This window comes from Arvicola amphibius, chromosome 15, assembly GCF_903992535.2.
Source record: "Arvicola amphibius chromosome 15, mArvAmp1.2, whole genome shotgun sequence".
In the NCBI taxonomy this organism is placed as follows: Eukaryota; Metazoa; Chordata; class Mammalia; order Rodentia; family Cricetidae; genus Arvicola; species Arvicola amphibius.
The window spans coordinates 24959486-24979539 of record NC_052061.1 but is presented as its reverse complement, the minus strand read 5'-3'; the positions used below and the strand labels follow the sequence as shown (position 1 = coordinate 24979539).

Sequence of the window (20054 nt, the reverse complement as noted above, 5' to 3'; positions counted from 1 at the left end):
CATTACAGATGGTTGTGAGCCACCATGTGGTTGCTGGGAATTGAACTCAGGACCTTTGGAAGAGCAGGCAATGCTCTTAACCTCTGAGCCATCTCTCCAGCCCCCCCCCCCTTTTTTTTTTAAAGTCCCTGTCTCTGAGTCTAAAGCCAGCCTGCCTAAAGTGAATGTTTGGTAATATTATGAGCATTGACTATATGGAAATTTGACCTTTCATGGTTAAAAAAAAAAAAAAGATTGTGGAAATTCAAGATGTTGAAAATTCTAAGTAGCAAAATAAAACTAATATTAAAGGCATGAGCCCCAGCATTGCCAAAAAATGGAAAGATGAAACTGGACCGTGGTGGTACACGCCTTAATAATGGCACTCAGGAGGCAGGATTGACTCCAAAGAAGGGGGTGGGGGGGAGTGATGAGGAGTGAGATGATTCACGGATGCTGACACACACAAAGTAAAAAATAATGTAATTTAACTTTTTTAATAAGGATACATCAAGGAAGAAATAACACCGGCATGTTATTGATTTTAATGCTCTTGGAGCATTATGAATATTGTCTCCCTTTACAATTCAGGGGAACAGATGCAGAAAAAGCACTTTTCCCATTTGCCAAGTAAGAACAGAGGCCGGTGAGGTGGTATGTCACAGTCCTGGCGTAGACCAAGTTCATTCTCTGTCTCAAAGGAACACAAACCCAGGCACTTGCCTTATCTTGGGTACACACAGGGCGGGGAGACATCAAAAAGAAAGTCCGAGTCCAACAGAGTGTAGGAGGCTGTCACTCAGTGCTAGGTCGCCCGGACTAAAGGCTAAGACGATAGGAGCCTGAGCTTGAGCCTGTGTAACTTGACCCAAGTATTTCCCAGGCCAGAGACTCGGTAGCCGGATGTGAAGGCTTCCAGGTTCCACCGCAGAGAGACCCGAAGCCTTCCAGGGGCGTGGCTTAGAGGGCGGGGCCTCGTGGCTGTGCTCCAGAGCCCCCGCCCCTCGGGTCGGCCAGCGGGTCACGTGACGGGTCGGCGGCGCCGGCGGTTGCTGTCACCTGATTCTGGGAGCTGGTGGCAGCGGTAGCCGCGGCAATGGACTTTCTCCTGGGAAACCCGTTCAGCTCTCCAGTGGGACAGCGCATCGGTGAGTCCCGGGAGCCGCGCGCAGACCCGCCCCTGTGTGCCGTTCTGGCCTCGGCCCTGGGACCTGTCGGAGTCCCCAGTCAGAGCTGGGAGGAGGGCGGCGAGGCTGGCGAGGCTGGCGAGGCTGGCGCGGCGCTCTTGGCTCCGCCTCCTATGTTTCACCTGATTGACAAGCTCACGGGCCAATCGTAAGCCTCGTGTGGGGATTGATGCTGGGGATGACCAGTAGGCAGGAGGAGAAGGCGGGTCCAGGCGGGTGTGCCTCAGCCAATGCGTGCGTGCTGGGGTCCAGAGTAGAGGGAGAAAGTTTGGGTTAAAGGGACTGCTGTGGTGAGCAGGCGTTGGGCCGCGCTGTCGCCGGGCGCGCGCAAGCTGAGGGCCCCTCCCGGGTTGACCGCGCTCAGGTCATTCGCCGCGTCGCCGGCCCCTCACGTTCCGGCACGTCGAGGTGTCTGGGTTCGACCGCGGTCGGGAGACTCGGGTTTGTGTGACGTCGCCCCAGTGGTGTTCCTCGCATGTAGTAAAGGGACGGTGGCCCGGCCTTCCTCGACTTGTTTGATCATTAAATGCATTAATAAGCGCGAGGCACTGAGGATGCTGCTGACACATGACTAACGCTTGTCATTGTCACTATGATACCACCTAGTGGGGCTGAAGCCTGTCGGAAGGTGCCGGCTCCCAGCACCTACTCTCGGGTTTCCCCTGAGATGGGTGGTCTTGGTGTGACCACACACACACACACACACACTTCTTGCCTGAAGGATCCCGACAGCATTGTGAAATTCTTTTTGGTGGCGTTTCGCCTTGAGTCCAGACTGGGAAGACTGGATCTTTTAGTTAAATCATTCTTTGCATTCTTCCTGCCTTGGCAGCCAAGGCTTCCCCGAAGTCGTTAGCTCAGCTCTGTGTTGTAACCGCCACTGCGGCAATTAGTGGCACTTTTGAGGTTCTAGTCAGTTCTCTACCGGAGACTGCTAGTGTCCGAAACCCAGGTGCTTCACAAAAGCCCCATCGCGAATCCTTGTTTGGGACCTGGAAAGAGAAGGCAGCCCTCTTCACAGACTTTCTATGTAAAATCAAGCAAATTAGTCTGGTCTGAAAAACCAGCCACAAAGTCCTGAGACTTTCTGGATAAGCTTATTTGGGCTCAGTATGCTTAAAGTTGTTCAAAACTCAACATCTCTTCCTGCCCTGAAAGATTGCCTTCCTTGGGCAATCTTTTGGACAGACAGAATGCTGCTACATCAATACCTCAGCACACTGACTAAATATCCCTGCTGGGCTCTCTCTGCCTTGGGATTCATGTCAGAATAGGCTGGACCCATCTGAGATTCAGGCTGGCAGCTGTGGGGTTACCAGTAGTGCTTTTTGCAGTTGGCTGGGAGACCACAAATTTTAGAACCTCCCACCAGAAGCAGTGACTCACACCTGTAATCCTAGCACTTGGGAGACTAAGACAGGAGGAGTACCACCAAATCCCAGGCTATCTGGACTAGTTTCAGAGCAGTATGAGCTTCAGAGTAAGACCCTGTATCAAAACAAAACTACCAATCTGCACAGTCCTATTACTGAGGGGAGGGACTGAGTTCTACAGAGGGAAAATGGTGATGACTGAATCCCAAAAGCCCAGTGAATTGATAACACAACTGAAACAGGCCTTCTGGGGCTACTGAAGAGGCTGTAAAAGCCGGGTGTGGTGGAGCAGGCCTATAATCCCAGCACTCAGGAGGCTGAAGCAGGAATATTTTGAATTCAAGTCCAGCCTGGACTACATAGAGAACCCGACTTTGAATAGCAATATCAGTGTGACATACTCATCCGTATGTAGACAGAAGTACTGGAGATTGAAAGTGTGTCTGTCTGTCTGTCTGTCTGTCTGAGACAGTCTCAGTATTGCCCAGGTTGGCCTGGAATTTATGAACTTAAGCAATCCTCCCCCACCAGCTTACAAGTATTAAAGACTTTGCACTTGTACAGTGGGCCTAGCTGGCTGTGATGATTGGCAGCCAGGTGTTAACTGCTTGTATTCCTGTAATCAAGGCCACTCCTTGCTACAGGAGTAAAATGGTGTCTTCTCAGGTCTGACCTCATGCTCTGAAAGGAGAGTCTTGTATGGTCAGCATAAGAGGAGAGCGTCACTAAATGGTGCTAATCAGGACCTTACTGGCCTCACAATTCACAGACACCTTGATGTTTGCTGGTCTGTTTCTGTGTGAGCTGGGCTCATCCCTTAGAGCACGAACACCATCACCTCCCCTCTGAGGCCTTTCCTAACTCCTGCTCCAATCTCTGCTCTTTTTTTCTCTTGTCCCTGTGCTTCCCAGAGGCACAACACAGCTCTCACCTCAAGGGAAATCAGAGATAGTTTATCCTTGAGCCAAATATGAATTTCTGTGACCCAGGAACACAGATTCATATCACCCCAAATAACATGTTCCAATGTGGGAAATGGTTTCATGATTTTTTTTTTGTCACTGCAGAACAAAAGCAAGCCAGAAATCAGGCAATTAGGTTACCTCAAAGCACAAAAATTTATGCTGCATGTCTCAGGTGCTAGCTGATGACTCTTGGGTTGGTGGACACTAGTTTTCTATTAATTGGTCTCGAGATCTGCAACATTTCCCCTCTCCACAACCACAAAGTTGTAGACAGTCAGCCTTGTGTAGCTTTTCTGGGAGCTTTGGTTTGTAAACTTAAACTCTCTTGCTTGAGAGTGGTTGTAAGAAAGCCAGTTCTGCAGAGTGCCTGCACAGTGAGAGGGTTTGAGGAGCATCAGCTCCTGCTGCCTTACTGTAATTTACTGTTTCCACCTCCACCACACTGATGCACCACTATCCCTGCAAGTCTGCCCTCAAGCTGGGCTTTGACTTGAGGTCAGGAGCTATCTATCCCTTCCTTTCTTATTGTCTCAGCACCTAGCAGAAGGTGAATGGGTGAATGAAAGAAAAAGAAAAGGACATGACTGCTCCTAAGCATGGTGGAGGAGAAAGTTTATTGTAGATTAAAGGGAGAGCATAGCCAGTGAGCCAGCCTATTTGAGGAGATAGGGAGGGGACACACACCCACACAGGTTAGAGCTGTCCTTGGCTTTTCAAAGCCTACCCATGGGCCCATAGACAGGAATCAGAAGTGAATGATCAGCATCAGAGTTCTGAGTTTCCTTTGGAGCAGATGGGCTAGAAACCCACAGGCTAGGCCATGTTGTAGTCATTGGGTTGGGTTAGAAGAGATGGTATCGTTCTCTGTCTACTGCTGACTAGTGCAGTCCTATCTCTCCCATCCCCGTCTGTGATGAAACACAAAGGCACCCCCACTACAAGGCAGAGGGGCAGGGTGGTATTAGAGTAGGAAGTCAGAGATAAGCCAGCTATCTTGTTTATAATGAGCTCCCCTGCCCACTCTTGATGAAAAAGGACAGGGAGCCTCAGCAGACTCTTGCATCGATTGACAGGGTGTACTAGACCAAGCCTACTCCACAAATGACCAAATAGTCAATCCTCAAGGCTTAGGAAGGCCATATGGTCTCTGTTAAATACCTCAACAAGGCACTTATTGCCTAAGAGTAGCCAGAGATAATAGATAAATGAATGGGTGTGGCCATCTCCAATAAAACTAAATGGGCCATAGAATTTGAGTTCATGTCATTTCCATGTACCATTAAATGTTATTCTTGTTGGGGGGTGTGGTGTTGCATGACTTTAATGCCGCACTCAGGAGACAGAGGCGGGAAAATCTCTGAGTTCCAGGCCAGCCTGGTCTACGTAGTGAGACCCTATCTCAAAACAGTGTCTACGTAAGGATTTGCCTTGGCTGGACAAATACTAGTAAGGCCCAAGGTGACCTTGAGTCCGAACAATAGCTCTGTGACCTGGAATAGGTTATTAACCTTACTATCTTCTAGTTCTTTGTCTGTAAAATCCACCTGTCAGGTAGGATTGCTGTGTAATGTGTGGCATTTGAAGCACTTGGCCTGGCGCCTGCCAGACAAGAGGAGTCCACAGCTGTTAGCCATGGGGACTCTCCTTGGTGGTGTCACTGTTCCTAGGCACACTTAGTGGCAGAGCTAAGGTAACAATGCAGGGCCCAGACTCCAGTGCAGCTTTTGTGTTGGTCTTTGTGTCCCTGGGATATGAGCAGTCACTGCCTGGGTGGCAGCATGTTTGTTCACAGGCAGGTTATGTTTCAAGCTGTAGGGTGGAGCAGCTTCTCCTGAGGATAGGGCTCAACCTGGCTATGGACTGAGCTGCTGAATAGGTTTTGTTCTCACATGGAGCACTGAGAATAAAAGTAAAGTCCTGGATTTCTGTTCTCCGGGGGTAGTGTTTAGGCAGCTAAACTAAAGCCCTCAGTGTGGAGCCCATGGATTCAGGATACTTTTAACTCTTAACCCTCTGATGAAGGAGGTCCTGATCTAGGCCAATACTCTCACACTGTCACATTCATCTGCTGCCCTTTAACCTTTGTATCTGCATACCTCCTTTATTATTATTATTTTCCTAGTGTTTTCCTTTAATTGACTCACTCACTCATTTAACCTTATCCTTCACAATTACATCCTTGAAGTCATGACAGCAAACGCCTTTACTCACTAAGCCATCTCACCAGCCTGATGAAGCTGTTTTAGATGAGGTTAATAATGAAATAGTATTCTCTGACAAGTGCAGATTGCCTTCTCTAATGTGTATGATCCTTACCCAATCAATTGAAGACTTTCCTGGAAAGACTGACATCCCCCCAGAGCAAGAGAAACTGCCAACAGACACATCTGTTGCTGATTCTCACTTGACTTGAGATTTTGGGCCTGCCAAGCCTCTACAGTCATAGGTGTGCATGCCTTAAAGTCAATGAGCCTACTGTTATCTGTATGCTCACACGCTCTCTCTTGCAGACTCTTCCAGCCTTCTCTTTTATTTTTATTTTGAATGCATGTGTTGCATGATATATGCATGCATATGTGTATGCATGGTGTCATGTGCACTTGTGTGAATGTGTGTAGAAGTCAGAGGTCAGTGTTGAATGTCTTTCTTGATTGCTCTTCACTTTTTTTGAGAGTAGCTCTCTCACTGGCCCTGAAGCATACCAATTCAGCAAGACTACCTGTCCAGCAGATCCTGGTATTCTGTCTCTGCCTCCCCAGTGTTGCACACTGGGTACACACCTCCTCATTCAGCTTCTTACATGGTGCTGGGGATCAGAAACAAGGTCTAAATAAAAACAGCAAGCACATAACCAATCAAACTGTCTCTCTAGCCTTTCTTCCATCTCTCTGAACCCTAACTAATCCCAGCACCCTCTTCACCTCCTATACCCAGGCTGTCCACACATCTTTCACAATCCCAAGTGGGGATGAGAATGTTACCAACACCCCCTCCTGCCTAAACAGCTTAAGAAACTCCCCTTTGTCTAACCGAAAGTTTCTCAGCAAGGAATTACAGTTACATCAACTTGAAAAATGTGGACTGAGAAAGCAGTACCCTCCATAAGGTATTTTGTTTTTTTGGTTTGTTTGTTTGTTTGTTTGTTTGGGGTTTTTTTTGTTTTGTTTTGTTTTTTCGAGACAGAGTTTCTCTGTGGCTTTGGAGCCTTTCCTGGAACTAGCTCTTGTAGACCAGGCTGGCCTCGAACTCACAGAGATCCGTCTGCCTCTGCCTCCCAAGTGCTGGGATTAAAGGCGTGCGCCACCACCGCCCGGCTTTGTTTTTGTTTTTTTGTTTTTTGCTTTTTTTTGTTTGTTTGTTTTCCATAAGGTATTTTAAAGTTTCTTTTGTGGCCATGGTTTTTAAAAAAAATGACAGGGAGAGACAACCAGGGTTTTAAGAAAGGGTGTTTCAGCACTGATAGAACTTTCCAGTCTGGGTCTGGAAAGAATTGGTCATTTGGAAAATAGGCTTCAAGACAACTTGCTGGCTACAGAAAAAAAAAATAGTTGGCTACTCTGTATGATAAATTTTGGACTATGGTTTTATGACTGATACTTTTGTAGTGGGTAATATTTGTTTGGTGCTTACACTGTACTCAGTGGACATGACATGCTCTACATGCACACTTTGATCCTCTTCTCACGAATGTCATATGTCAGGTGTCCACAGAGCCCTAGTATCCGTTGTGAGCAGATGAGTTACAATCATGTGTAGATGCCCACCCTGTACTTCCAGGTGGCTGGCACAACCATCCTGCATCCCAGGGCTCACTTTGGATGGTGCTGGCTGTGGGGATTATGTCCAGAATCAACTCACATCAGGGGCAAGGATGCTAGGTCAAAGGGCAGATTAAGAAAAGAACTGGATCAGGTATGGTAGCACTTGGAAGGCAGAGGCAGGTGAGTTTGAGGCTAGCCTGGTCTACGTAGTAAGTTCCAGGACAGCTAGGACTGTTACAGAGAAACCCTGTCATGAAAAAGCACTAAGAGGAGGGGAAGGAGGGGACAGGAGAGGAGAAGAGAGGGGAGGGGAGGGGAGGGGAGGGGAGGGGAGAAGAATAGCTACAAGAGATCAAGGAATGTCAAGTGGAGGTGGTGCTTCTCTTCACTTCAGCACTTCAGCTGTACAGGTAACAATGCTGAAAATGTAGCCTCATCACCATCCAGTCGCTGCAAACAGGTCCTGCAGGCGTCATCCGTAGAGAACTGGGAGACTCATGAGCTCTAACCTGTCTCCAGGTGCATCACACTCTAATGCAAAGGACAGACAGACCAAACCTGGGTTCTTGGAGAGTTACTAAGAGTTATATTCTGTGCAGAATGCTGGTGGCCCACTGAATGCAGGAGCAAACAGAGAGGACTCAAGGTATCCAGAAGACCACCTGACCTTATTGCTGGACCTAGGACCTGATTTAAGTGACAAGGGCACAGTCCCAGAAGAATTGAGCCGTCAGGCCCAGACACAGCAGATAGGAAGCTGAGCTATGAGAAGGTTCAGACCATCCCAGCACTTGGATCCTGACTGTCAAACTCCAGGAAGCCTAGGATACTCAAATTCATGCTATAGGTACCACAGCATAGCCAGTAGGAAAGCCAGGCATAGGTCCCAATAGAGGAATCCTAATCCACTTGCCTCTGGCAACAGGAAACCACTTGTTTACCTATCAAGAAATCTGGAGAGAGACAGCTTCCCATGGGCTGACTTCTCAATACTGTCCTTACCAAAGCTCTATTCTGTCATTAGCATGGAGGATGGGGTATGAAATGCAACAAACAGTACTGGGAGAAGAAGGTCCAGGCTATCGCACTGAACCAAACACCTGGCAGCATGGAGACTCAGCACATTGTTGCACAAACAAACAAGGACTTTCTCCTCTCTGACACCCAGAGTGTGGACCTGGAGAATTATTAGCTGAGCAAGTAGTCGATTTCAGAGGACACGGCAAGCGGCCAGCTCTCTGGGTTAGTGTAAACAAGCAGACTTTGCCTGTCTTCTTCAGCATTGGCTGACATACCACCAAGGTGACACGGAAAAGGAGGGTCATGGAGCTCTTGCACAGACACTTGCTTCGTGAGTGCTGGTCATTTGATCTTGTTTTCTAGTGATTTCATGGTACTGGAGGAGGCTAGCTGAGGAGGTGGTTAATGGTGGGTGTGGGTGGGGTGTGGATTAGCAGACTCATTTCCTCTTCTGCCTCCTAGCCCCACAGCCTATGTGCTGACTCAGTCTCGCTGTCTGCATCACCCACCATAACCTCCATTGGACTATACATTTGCTAATGGCAGGACCTTGTTAGCCTTGCGCACCAATGTCTCCTCCAGAGCCTGGACTTGTTTCAAGGCATTTGTGAGACATGTAATAGTGGTTACAGGTCTGTTTAAGCCTGTAATCCAGGTGGGAAGCAAAGACAAGAGGACCAATACAAGTCCCAGGCTAGCCCTGCCTACAGAGTGAGCACCAGGCAGCCTGTCTATGCAGTAAGTTCTGTGCCAACCTTATCTATACAGTAAATCTAAGGCCAGCTTTAGTCTGCACAGTAAGTCCCAAGCCAGTTCTGTCTACACAGTAAATCCCAAACAAATCCTTTCTACACAGTAAGTCCTAAGCCATTCCTCTCTACAGAGAAAGCCTTGGCTACAGAAGAAGTTTCAGGAGTGTCAATGAAATACTAAAACAAGAGCCGGGCGGTGGTGGCACACGCCTTTAATCCCAGCACTCGGGAGGCAGAGGCAGGCGGATCTCTGAGTTCGAGGCCAACCTGGTCTACAAGAGCTAGTTCCAGGACAGGCTCTAGAAACTACAGGGAAACCCTGTCTCGAAAAACCAAAAAAAAATACTAAAACAAAATTCTTTCTCTAAACAAAAAAGAGTGAGTGGGTTTGAGGAGAAGACCTTTTGTAGTGTGAGTCTCTGTTTTGCAGCTTACCAATCATGTAGCTGTGGACAAGTTACAGACCTCTCTGTTCCCCCAGTTGTTCTAGCCTGTTCTGAGGGTAGTGAGTGTCACTGTGTGCAGATCATTCTCAGTCCTATGTTTCATGTATGTGTGAACTGGCTGTCTGACTGCATGAAGGATGGCCTCCAGGTAGGACCCAAGAATGTGAAAAAGAAAGGGTTCTAAAGGTAGGACTCGATATTGACTGCTTCCCTAACTCTCTGAAGAGTTTGGATTATGACCCTTGTAGCAAAGCTACAGATAACTTTTCAACAGAAAAGTGTTCTGCTTAGAATCACATTAGAGGAAAAGGACGTGGGGGTGACAGTCCAGGCCTGGGCAGCTGATGGCACCTGTCCAGAGCTAGCCTGTCATGAGAGATTTGGCAGCTTCTGACCTGTGCAGGTGAGAAGACCACAATGTGGCAACAGGAAAGCAATGGGCCATAGCTGTAATTCTATCTGTAGCTCTACTGAGCACCTACAAAATGGTTCCAAGAGACAGAAGAGCAGGACCCCTGTGGTACCACGAGGGCAGCTGTCCTGCCAGGGATTGTAGATCAGCACTGACGATGAACAGATGGCAGGCAGGCACCTAGCAACTGCCTGGAGCACAGTCAAGTGCATGACCTTTGGCTGTGGCTCATTACTTTCCTTTGGCCCAAGTTACAGTCAGACCCAGATGATCATCACCGCTCTCACCTGACATGAGACAACTGACTTGAGAAGCCACACTGCCATGAAGCAGGCAGGTTCAACCTGATCTGATACATGTAGACATGAACTTGCTCATTTTGGCCCATAAGTGAATTTGTTTGAGTTACGAGATATGGCCAGCAGGCCCAGGCCACTGCCCAGATCAAGTCACTATAAAGGGAGGAGTGTTCCTTTTGTGCCAGATAAGAGACGAGGGACCCTCTAGACAGAACATACTGCATCAGGACAAACTGCTGACCACAGGACTGCTATCCCTAAGCATTAGCAAGCCCTTAATAACAGCAGATACCTGCAGGAGCTGGGAGACAAGAGCCATTGCCCAGCAGCCCTTGAAGGTCACCTCCCAAGCATCTGGAGGTGAAGGAGTCAGTTACTGTGCTCTGGGAGCTAGTAACCAAGTTAGTGGGTTTTGGTTTGGTTTGGTTTGGTTTTTTGTTTTGTTGTTAGTTTTGGTTTTTCGAGATAGAGTTTCTCTGCGTAACAGTTCTAGCTGTCCTGGAACTTGCTCTGTAGACCAGGCTGTTCTTGAACTCACACAGATCCACCTACCTCTGCCTTCCAAGTGCTGGGATTAAAGGCGTGTGCTACCACCCAGCCAAGTTATGCCGTGCAGTGGTTGTGCACAGCCAGCACTTGGGAGGCTCTCAGAGGCAAGTGGATCTCTGTGAGTTCAAGTCCCAGAACTACACAGCTAGTTCTAGGACAGCTAAAGCTACACAAAGAAACCTTGTCTCAAAAAAAAAAATTATTTTCATGGTTAAAAGCAAAACATGACACGTTGTCAGATTCCACACTTTCAGGACACATCAGAAGGAAGTCCAGGATTCTGCAGCTACTCAGTCCCCAGAAGACCTGGGTTGAGAAGCAGTAGCCTGTGCAGACCCACCAGGCCTTCCTTCAGCCAACTTCCACTTAAACTGCTCAGATGGTCTTACCATTGCCATCACCTCCTCTTTTTCTCCCCCTTCTGTTTAGGTCATAGTCCCTTTCCCCTCTGCTTGTCACCCAGATCTTCAGCTTTGCTGGTGCCCTTGCCACACTAGTTAGATTACTTCTGCCCCTGCCTCATAACCACCTGTGATTTCCCAGCTTTTCCTCCCCAGCCTCTGGCCTTCCCACAGAGCTATGTCCCTTTTGAAACTTTAGCTCTCTCCCCAGGAGAAGAAGGTGCTCAGTTACCAGGGTGTGTCAGTGGCCAACAGCAGCAGAACTGCTGAGAGGCCCTTGAAAGACTTGAGTTCCAGGAGGGCAGAATACACAGCCCAGGAAGGTCAGGAGGATGCTTTGGAATGTCCTGACCCCAGTAAGAGCCAGGCAGCAAGGCAAACCTGGCAAGTTTGTTGCAAAAGACCAGCCATTCCTCACCATAGGATAGCTGCTGTTTTGTTTTTGTCTTCTTCAGCCACCCCTTTCCATAAGATGGCTGGTATTTTGTTTTTTGTTCTGAGTTTTTTGGGTTTTGGCTTTGATGTTTTGAGAAAGGATCTCACTAGCTCTGGATGGCCTTGCTATGTTGGCCAGGCTCATCTCCAACTCACAGAGATCAGCCTGCCTCTGCCTCTCAAGTGCTGAGATTAAAGGTGAGCACCACTGTGGCCAGCCTGGGTGTCTGTTTTAAGGGACTAACCCCTCTGTCTTGGTTTCCTCACTAGTGAGATGAGGTAGTAGTATACAATTCATGGGGTGACAATTAAATCTTGTGTTTTATATAACTAGCTAATTACACTGGTGATTATGTAATATATAGCTCAAGAGGTTAAAGTATTACAGAAGGGTTTTGTAGACAAAGACTAGGAAACCCTGGAAGGCTGTGAGGCACAGGAAGGACATGGTCATTTTCATGGAAGAGGTAGATATGGGGAGGGAGCGAGAAGAGAATGGATACAATACAGACTTGGGAGGTGGGACTGGCAAGACACTGTGACTATTAGAGATAGGTCTGAGGTCAAGGATAACTCGGTACCTGCTGGCCATCTGACTGAGTATAGCTTGTGGAAGGGGAGCAAGTTTTCATGTTTAAGCAGCCCCTGCTCCCAGGCAGTCTGTAGTAGGTCAAAACCTGTTCAAGGGGACACTTGGGTTCAAGATGAGAAGTGGAGCACAAAAGCCACATTCAGTAGATATTTGTGGAAGGAATAGGCCTTATCTCCAGCCCTTTAAAGGCCTGTCTTCCTCCCCTGGCCATAAGCCAGTGGCAAAGCAGCTGCCCTTCTATCTCAGCCTCCTGTCGTATGTTTGGGCCACACAAGCATCTGTCTGTCTGCAGGAACCAAAGGTGGAACTGAAGGCTGCTTACCCAGCCCAGCAGGGGCATTGCTGCAGGCTGAAAGGAGCAGGGCCTCTCGGTCACACGGAGATCACCCTCATCCTCTCCTCGTGCTGTTGAGAATATACTAGGGCCTGTTCCAGATTCCATGGGGTGAGAACTGTACCATTTTGTCCACCAGGCATCTCAGTGCCTGGAGTAGGCCTGGCTTACAAATAACTATGCAATGGTAAGCTGTCAGCACCACCCAGCAATAAAGACAGTCTTCCTTGTGAGACAAGTGACACTACCAGCCAAACTGGCTGATCAGCAGTACACCACCTACAGCCAGAGTCTTCAGACTCAGTAGGAACAGAATAATCCCCAGCAGCATTCATAGCCATTCTGAGAAAATGCCTTTTGAACATTGCCTGAGCTTGAGACTGTTACATTGGCCCAATCTATAGAGAGGAACTGCCTCATGGTGGTATGGAAAGCCAGGTTCCATCCGGGAGAGAAAAGAAGAAACTGTCATGCTACCACTTACATGTGATAAAAATGCATGCATTTGCTTTGCCAGCCCAGGCATGACAGGAGGTAGAACAGCATGGCAGCTAAGGAGGAGGGGAATTTGGGCAGACATCAAGGATCTCACCCTCTGAATATTGAATGTTAGCCTATCATACAACCTACTTATGGTAAAAATACATCTGCTGTGCCAGCCCGAGCCTGACAGGAGGTAGAGCAAAGTGTGAGTGTTGTGTGTGAATAATAGACATGGTAGTGTGTGTGTGAAGGGCTGGTGAAAGCCCTCACATTGTCTTCCTGGATTCATCATTCACTTAACACCATTGATGCTCTTTGAGATGGGGTCTTATTATGTAACCTAGGTTGGCCTTGGACTTGGCTGTGTAGCACCAAGCTGGCCTTGAACACTCAGTCCCTCTGCCTCTGCATGCATGCCACCATGCTCACCTACCCATCAGAGCTTACCTTAAGGATTAGCCTAGCATGAAAATACTGTGAGGGGTGGAAGTGGTTACACAGCATTATGACTGTACCAGCTAATTACACAATTGGAGGTGTTATTTTGTGTTATGACTTTTGTATCGATTTAAAAGGAAGAATTGGGCTAGGAAAGCAACTCAGTGGTAGAGCACTTGCCTGCCATGCTTGAGACCCTGCATTCAGGCCCCAGTAGGAACAGAATAATTCCCCAGCAGCATTCATAGCCATTCTGAGAAAATGCCTTTTGAACATTGCCTGAGCTTGAGACTGTTACATTGGCCCAATCTATGGAGAGGAACTGCCTCATGGTGGTATGGAAAGCCAGGTCCCATCCGGGAGAGAAAAGAAGAAACTGTCATGCTACCACTTACATGTGATAAAAATGCATGCATTTGCTTTGCCAGCCCAGGCATGACAGGAGGTAGAACAGAGTGTGAGTGTCATGTGCGGCGGCCTGTAGAAATGAGACCTGGAGTAGGGACAGTTTCTCCCCATTGAATACTTCTTTGTAACTTTTTATGTTTTAAATCATGTGACTACTTTCAACTCAAAGGATAATATGAAGTGAAGAGCTGTGTATTGCCTACACTAATAAAGCAATACATGGTCTCTGCTGCCCTATTACAAACAAGCCCTCTGAGGCCAGGCCTGCCTCAGTTCTTGGCCCCCTTTATGTACTTGTGACTCTCTGAGCTACAATTTCATTACCCATGAACAAGCAAGGACACTTCTGGCCTCACATAACTGGTACAATCCAGTGACAAGTGGGACAGTGTATAAACCTGGGTGCCCAGAAAGCAAGCACTCATTATCTTCTGTCTTATCTATTCCCTTCTCCACTATTTGAGTCTGCCTATTTAGGACCCCCCCCATACATTTGTGACTCATAGTTTCTTCACAGAGAAAGCTACAGATGGCTCCCTACAGAGCGAGGACTGGGCCCTCAACATGGAGATCTGTGACATCATCAACGAGACAGAGGAAGGGTAAGGGCCCTGGGAAGGAGGGGTGTGGGAGGTGGTACAAGCTGTGACAGCTAACTGTAACACTGTACACACTAACACTGATTCATATCTGTGACCTACTAGATGATCCTCCCTAGGCCCCCACTGTTGTAGTCACAAAGTCTAATCCTGCTATGCAGTGTCCTGCCCCAGCCTAGACAACAACACGGCATTTTAAACATCTTTGACCATGATCTAGTCCAGTGCCTTCACCAGGTGGATGAAAAGCTCAGAAATGTTATATTCAAAGACACAGTGTAAGTCAAGCGGTGGTGACCCCCAATTTTAATCCCAGCACTCAGGAGGCAGAGGCAGGCAAATCTCTGAGTTCAAGGCCAGCCTGGTATAAGAACAAGTTCCAGGACAACCAGGCTACCCAGAGATACCCTGTCTCAGGGAAAAAAAAATGAAGGGCCAGCTGCCTCCTATGTCCTGTGACACACACACAGTATCTCTGAACTTGTGCCCAGATGTCACACAGATCTGGAGCCCCAGCCTTGGTGCATCACCTCCCTGGGACAAAGCCAGCTGGAGTTCCTGGTGCCTTTCTGCATGCTGAGAGCTGGAGTCCTAGGACAGCTACATCTCCTCACTTTCTCTTCCTAAGATTAGAAAGCAGCAGGGCCTCCGGGGCATGGAGAGGGCAGTCAGTGAAACAGAGCAGAGCTATAGGTCAGAGTGGGTGTCTACAGGCAACCAGGCATGGGGCCCTGGCATTTACTTAGAATGATGAGCCCAGCCAGAGCACTTGGTGTGTGTGGGAAAGGTGTTAGGGTCCTGTCTTCCTCTACCTAATGCAAGCCAGCTGTGTGATAGGACCATAGACAATCACATTACCTCTCCAGGGCTTTTTCCTCAAACTGCCAGAACTCTAGTCTAAGTCCTTGAGTGGAGCAGAAGGTAGGGTGAATATGGAGTGTGGGTAGCCATAGTAGACAGGGAGTACAGCAGGATGAGCCTCTGCTCTGTTAAATTAGAACATTCTCCCAGTCAGGAGACAGGGAATACAGTTGGAAGTACAGGGAACCTCAGTTGTGCTTTGTGACTCACTCCCACATCTGCATCTAGACCTTAGTGAGGATGGGATGCAAGTGGGCAGGTGTCAGGACCACCAGGAAAGAAGACAGAAGGCAGAGATGCTTACTGAGCCTCTGAAAAGGCCTAGCAGACAGTGTTCCCATCTCCATGGTAAACTTGGAAAGCACTGTATTCAGAGTTCACTGGCTATGTCACTGTTCATCTGAGCACTTTAAATGTTCAAAACATGGCACAGGGTATTGAGGATCCAGCAGTAGGCAATGACAGGCATGACTCTTGGCCTCACTAATCTTTTTTTTAATATTTATTTATTATGTATACAATATTCTGTGTATGTGTCTGCAGGCCAGAAGAGGGCACCAGACCTCATTACAGATGGTTGTGAGCCACCATGTGGTTGCTGGGAATTGAACTCAGGACCTTTGGAAGAGCAGGCAATGCTCTTAACCGCTGAGCCATCTCTCCAGCCCCTGGCCTCACTAATCTTATCTAAACTTTTATGTCTTCATTGATATCATACCATTGCCATATGTTTTATCTGTGTTATTGTGCATACATGGCCCACTGTCAGTGCTGACCCCTTTTCTCCAAGCCACTCCATAAGTAGGAATAAGTACCTTACAAATACTAACGTGGTCCACAAGTCAGCAACTATGTCAGTCACCTTTTCATGACCATAGCAATCTCCTTGAGATGATTTGCTTGTAAAGAAAAAAATTTATCTCAGTTTTGCTTTGGTTTGGTTTGCTTTTTGATTGTTTGTTTTTGAGACAGGGTCTCACTAGCCTCAAATTCACTTTGGAGCTGAAGCAGAAGTTTTTATTTTGCCTCACAGTCTTGATGTTACGCACCATGAAGAATGTGTAATGAGCTATAACCTCACACCTCATGGCCAGGGAACCAAAGAAAAGTGACAGGGACCAGGGTTCCACAGTGCCCTTTAAAGCCACATTTCTGATGACACAAAGACCACCAGCAGGTTCTAGCGCCACCCCACCCCCATGTATTTACCACGCTTGGGGTGGATCCAAGGTCTTCCGTGCTTGACAAGCACTGTCACTGAGCTATTCCCCCAGCCTAGACCCCACCTCAACATTTCTGTAGTGTCTCAAAAGTGCCACTGTGAGCATGAAAACATTTTTCAAACACATGGGGCCTTTGGGGGATACTCAGGATCCAAACAGTATCACAATGCTGACACCAAGGACTCTTGAAGCCAAGGTGCCTCTGGAACTGGCCAGGGAAAAGCAGGGAGCTGTCCGAGGTTTTGAGTACAGACTGTTGTCACCCTTCTGGACAGCCTCCTGTACCGCCCTGGCCTCTCCACTGTAGCACTGAGCACCTGCACAGCTTGGCCTCTGCCTTCACTTCTGCAGACAGGCTGAGTCAGAATAAACGTCAAAGCCCCTCTGCCAGGGCACCTGCAGTGGGCCAGCTCTTCTGAAGACAGTGACTAAAGGACATTGCCTGCCTGCTGTCTCGGAACTGTCTTCTCTGCCCAGATAGGTTTGTGTTCCATGACAAGACACACTAGAGGGGAAAACCCCTTGGAGGCTTCGTGGATCACTAGACCTTCCCTTGGGTTTGAACCATGGGCAGGGTCCCACAGAGGCCTTCAGGGCAGAGCAGCTCTGGCAATGCTAGGGAGGAATAGTTAGCAAATGGATCAGGGAAGACAGGAGGCCACCAGGCTCTCTCTGATCACCTGTTGTATGTAGGCACATCCAGGTTCCTGGCCCTCCATCTCTACATTGTGTTGTCTCCTCTGTCCTTCCAAAGCAGCTTTTCCCCACCAAGCCCTTCCTGCACCTGAACCCATTCTCTCTGCTATCCTCCCATTTGTCCTCCCCATCCTTTAGGGTTGACTACTTCCTTGAGAGTCTTTTAGACCCTACCCCATTCTCCCTCAAGACTGCTTCTTCTTTCAGTTATCCCAGAATCCTTGGAAGTAATGTATATGCGCACTTGTATACATGCACTCATATACATGCACGCACAGGTGCTTGGCTAGACTTGACAGAAAGATGGATAGTGGAACTATCTAAGATATGGGATTAGAACACTCTCCCTGTGGTCATTTGTCCTTAACACCAACACCCAGAAGGCCCTGGGAGCTGTGGGGTACATGAGAAATAGCAAATTCTGGGACTTCCCCACTTCATGAGTTCTGATAATCTCAGCTGAGGCCTAGGAGTCTGCAATTTAGACAGGCACTCATACCTTGCCCAACATGAGTCTGTGACAGAAGGCCCAGGGTCTACATGGTGTTAGTATCAGGCTTTCCTGAGAAGGCCACAGTGGGGCAACAGTATCCTGATATGATCAGAACCAGGGCACACAGATCAGGCAGAGGCAGGAGGGAAGATCCTACCCACTCTAGCTTTGCAGAGTCTCCTGAACTTGGACGCCTAGCCTCCTGTGTTGGGGAAGAGGGTTCTAGGCCTACACCCACCATTCTTTTTTTTTTTTTTTTTTTTTTTTTTTGCCAGCCCCAAAGATGCCTTCCGAGCAATAAAGAAGCGAATCGTGGGTAATAAGAATTTCCATGAGGTCATGCTGGCCCTCACGGTAAGTCTGTCTGTCTATCCCTCCATAATTGCTCCCATGGCTGGATCATGGTCTGCTGAAAGCTGCTGCTTCTTACTTAGGTCTAGTGGGGCTCCTATCAATGCTTGGTTTTCTCGTCCGAGGACTAAGAAAGGAAAGCACCATGGGGAAATTGTTTTCCCATCCACAGTGCTAGTAGAGGTGGATGGCAAAGCAAGAGAGCTGAGAAGGAGCTCCTAGCCTTAGCATGGCAGGTAGACACACCGGAACCATGTCCCTCTAAAACTGCACCCTGAAAAATGAACATAAAACAAATGCCAGTATCTAAGAACAGCATTGGCCACAGCACTGAGCCAGGCCAACATGGGCCACAAACCAGACATCCATCCTGTCTTTAGGACAGCCTGGCTGAAGGGTGGGTAGGAGAACACCCTGTCCTAGCCTCTACCATGGTGGTACTTAGATCCAGATGGTCCTACTACCCTGCAAAGCACAAGCAACTCTGACTAGGTATAGGAAGAGAAGGTCAGTGCTTGGTCCTTGAGTCATAGTGTCACCTACCAATAGGGAAAACTCAAGTTGTCTCTGACTCCTACTGGAGGACCTCTGAAACTCTATCTAGACCAATGGTTCTCAACCTATGGGTCATGACCCCTTTGGGGGGTCTAATGACCCTTTCGCAGGAGTCACATATCAGATATCCTCTGCATCATATATTTACATTACGATTCATAAAATAGCAAAATTACAGTTATAGAGTAGCAACGAAAATAATTTTTATGGTTGGAGGTGACCACACGTGAAGAACTGTATGAAAGTGTTGTAGCATTAGGAAGTTGAGAACTACTGATCAAGACCATATGAGCTACGAAGTACGGTTATATTATAGTAGTCCTTGGCCTACTAGGAAGGGAGTTCTGTCTGTCAGATCATTCTGCATGTCCCAGTCTCTTAGGTGGCAAGCCCCCGAATGTAGCAATGCTCCCATCCCCATGTCCTAGGAGATACCCTCTGGAACCCTCCTTTCCTCTGCTTGGCTTCCCTCTGGGATAGAAGAGGAGCCTCACTGGAGTGGCAGCCATTTCACCTATTCTGATAGGACTCTCTCTTGGGCACCTTCACCTACAGGTCTTGGAAACATGTGTTAAGAACTGCGGGCACCGCTTCCATGTACTGGTGGCCAGCCAGGACTTTGTGGAGAGTGTACTGGTGAGGACCATCCTGCCAAAGAACAATCCACCAACTATTGTGCATGACAAGGTGTTGAACCTGATCCAGGTGAGCTCTTTGACAGGGTGGGGTAGCTTAGTAACCTCAAGGGGTCAGGGAGTGCGGAGGCTGATCTCTGTCAGCTAAGGAACTGCCTTTCACTGTCTTCTTATCACTGTCTACTGAGCCTGGTGCACGGGGTTAGAAGACCAGGCAGAAGGAAGAAGGGGAAGCACTTTTGTCCTCTGTCTAGGTGCCACGGTGGGGCAGTCTCACCAAAAAGAAGGTGAGCAGTGGTTACCGGCCATGTCCTTGTCCCCTCTCAGTCCTGGGCTGACGCGTTCCGCAGCTCACCTGATTTGACAGGTGTTGTTGCTGTCTATGAGGACCTGCGAAGGAAAGGCCTGGAGTTCCCCATGACTGACCTGGACATGCTGTCACCCATCCACACACCGCAGAGGGTAAGGAGAACTTTGAGTGAGACAGGAGCTATCTTGAGGGGCCTAGAGTGCCTTCCCAGGAGGCCTCACTTACCCTTTATTTTGCCCCCTAGACTGTGTTCAACTCAGAGACACCTCCTGCACAGAACTCTGTGGTCTCCGACACCAGTCAGCGAGGAGACCTAAGCCAACATGCCGCCCCTCTGCCCACTCCAGCTGTCCTCCCAGGTGACTCACCCATCACGCCAACTCCTGAGCAGGTAAACAGACAAGCTGTGACAGAACCATAGGTCGAGGGCAGTATCAGATATGGTCCCAGCACTGGAGATTTCTTTGTCCTCCCAGCAGCCCACAGATGTATACTAT

The 20054-nt window shown here is 48.3% G+C and overlaps 1 protein-coding gene across 4 annotated transcripts in view; it reads left to right on the top strand.

The window, feature by feature from the left end:
- The first annotated feature begins 975 nt into the window (after positions 1 to 975).
- Tom1 (target of myb1 membrane trafficking protein) overlaps positions 976 to 20054 on the top strand; it is a 35700-nt gene continuing 16621 nt past the window's right edge. Inside the window, exons 1-6 of one of the 4 annotated variants that reach the window (XM_038312693.2) lie at positions 976 to 1127; positions 14352 to 14436; positions 17982 to 18060; positions 19168 to 19317; positions 19575 to 19709; positions 19802 to 19948. In XM_038312693.2, coding sequence (XP_038168621.1) covers positions 1076 to 1127; positions 14352 to 14436; positions 17982 to 18060; positions 19168 to 19317; positions 19575 to 19709; positions 19802 to 19948 — 648 coding nt within the window. In that variant the 5' untranslated portion in view covers positions 976 to 1075. Of the gene's footprint in view, positions 1128 to 8501; positions 8617 to 14340; positions 14437 to 17981; positions 18061 to 19167; positions 19318 to 19574; positions 19710 to 19801; positions 19949 to 20054 lie in introns of those variants that run through there. The other 3 variants (XM_038312695.2, XM_038312694.2, XM_038312697.2) reach the window with 3 other exon arrangements.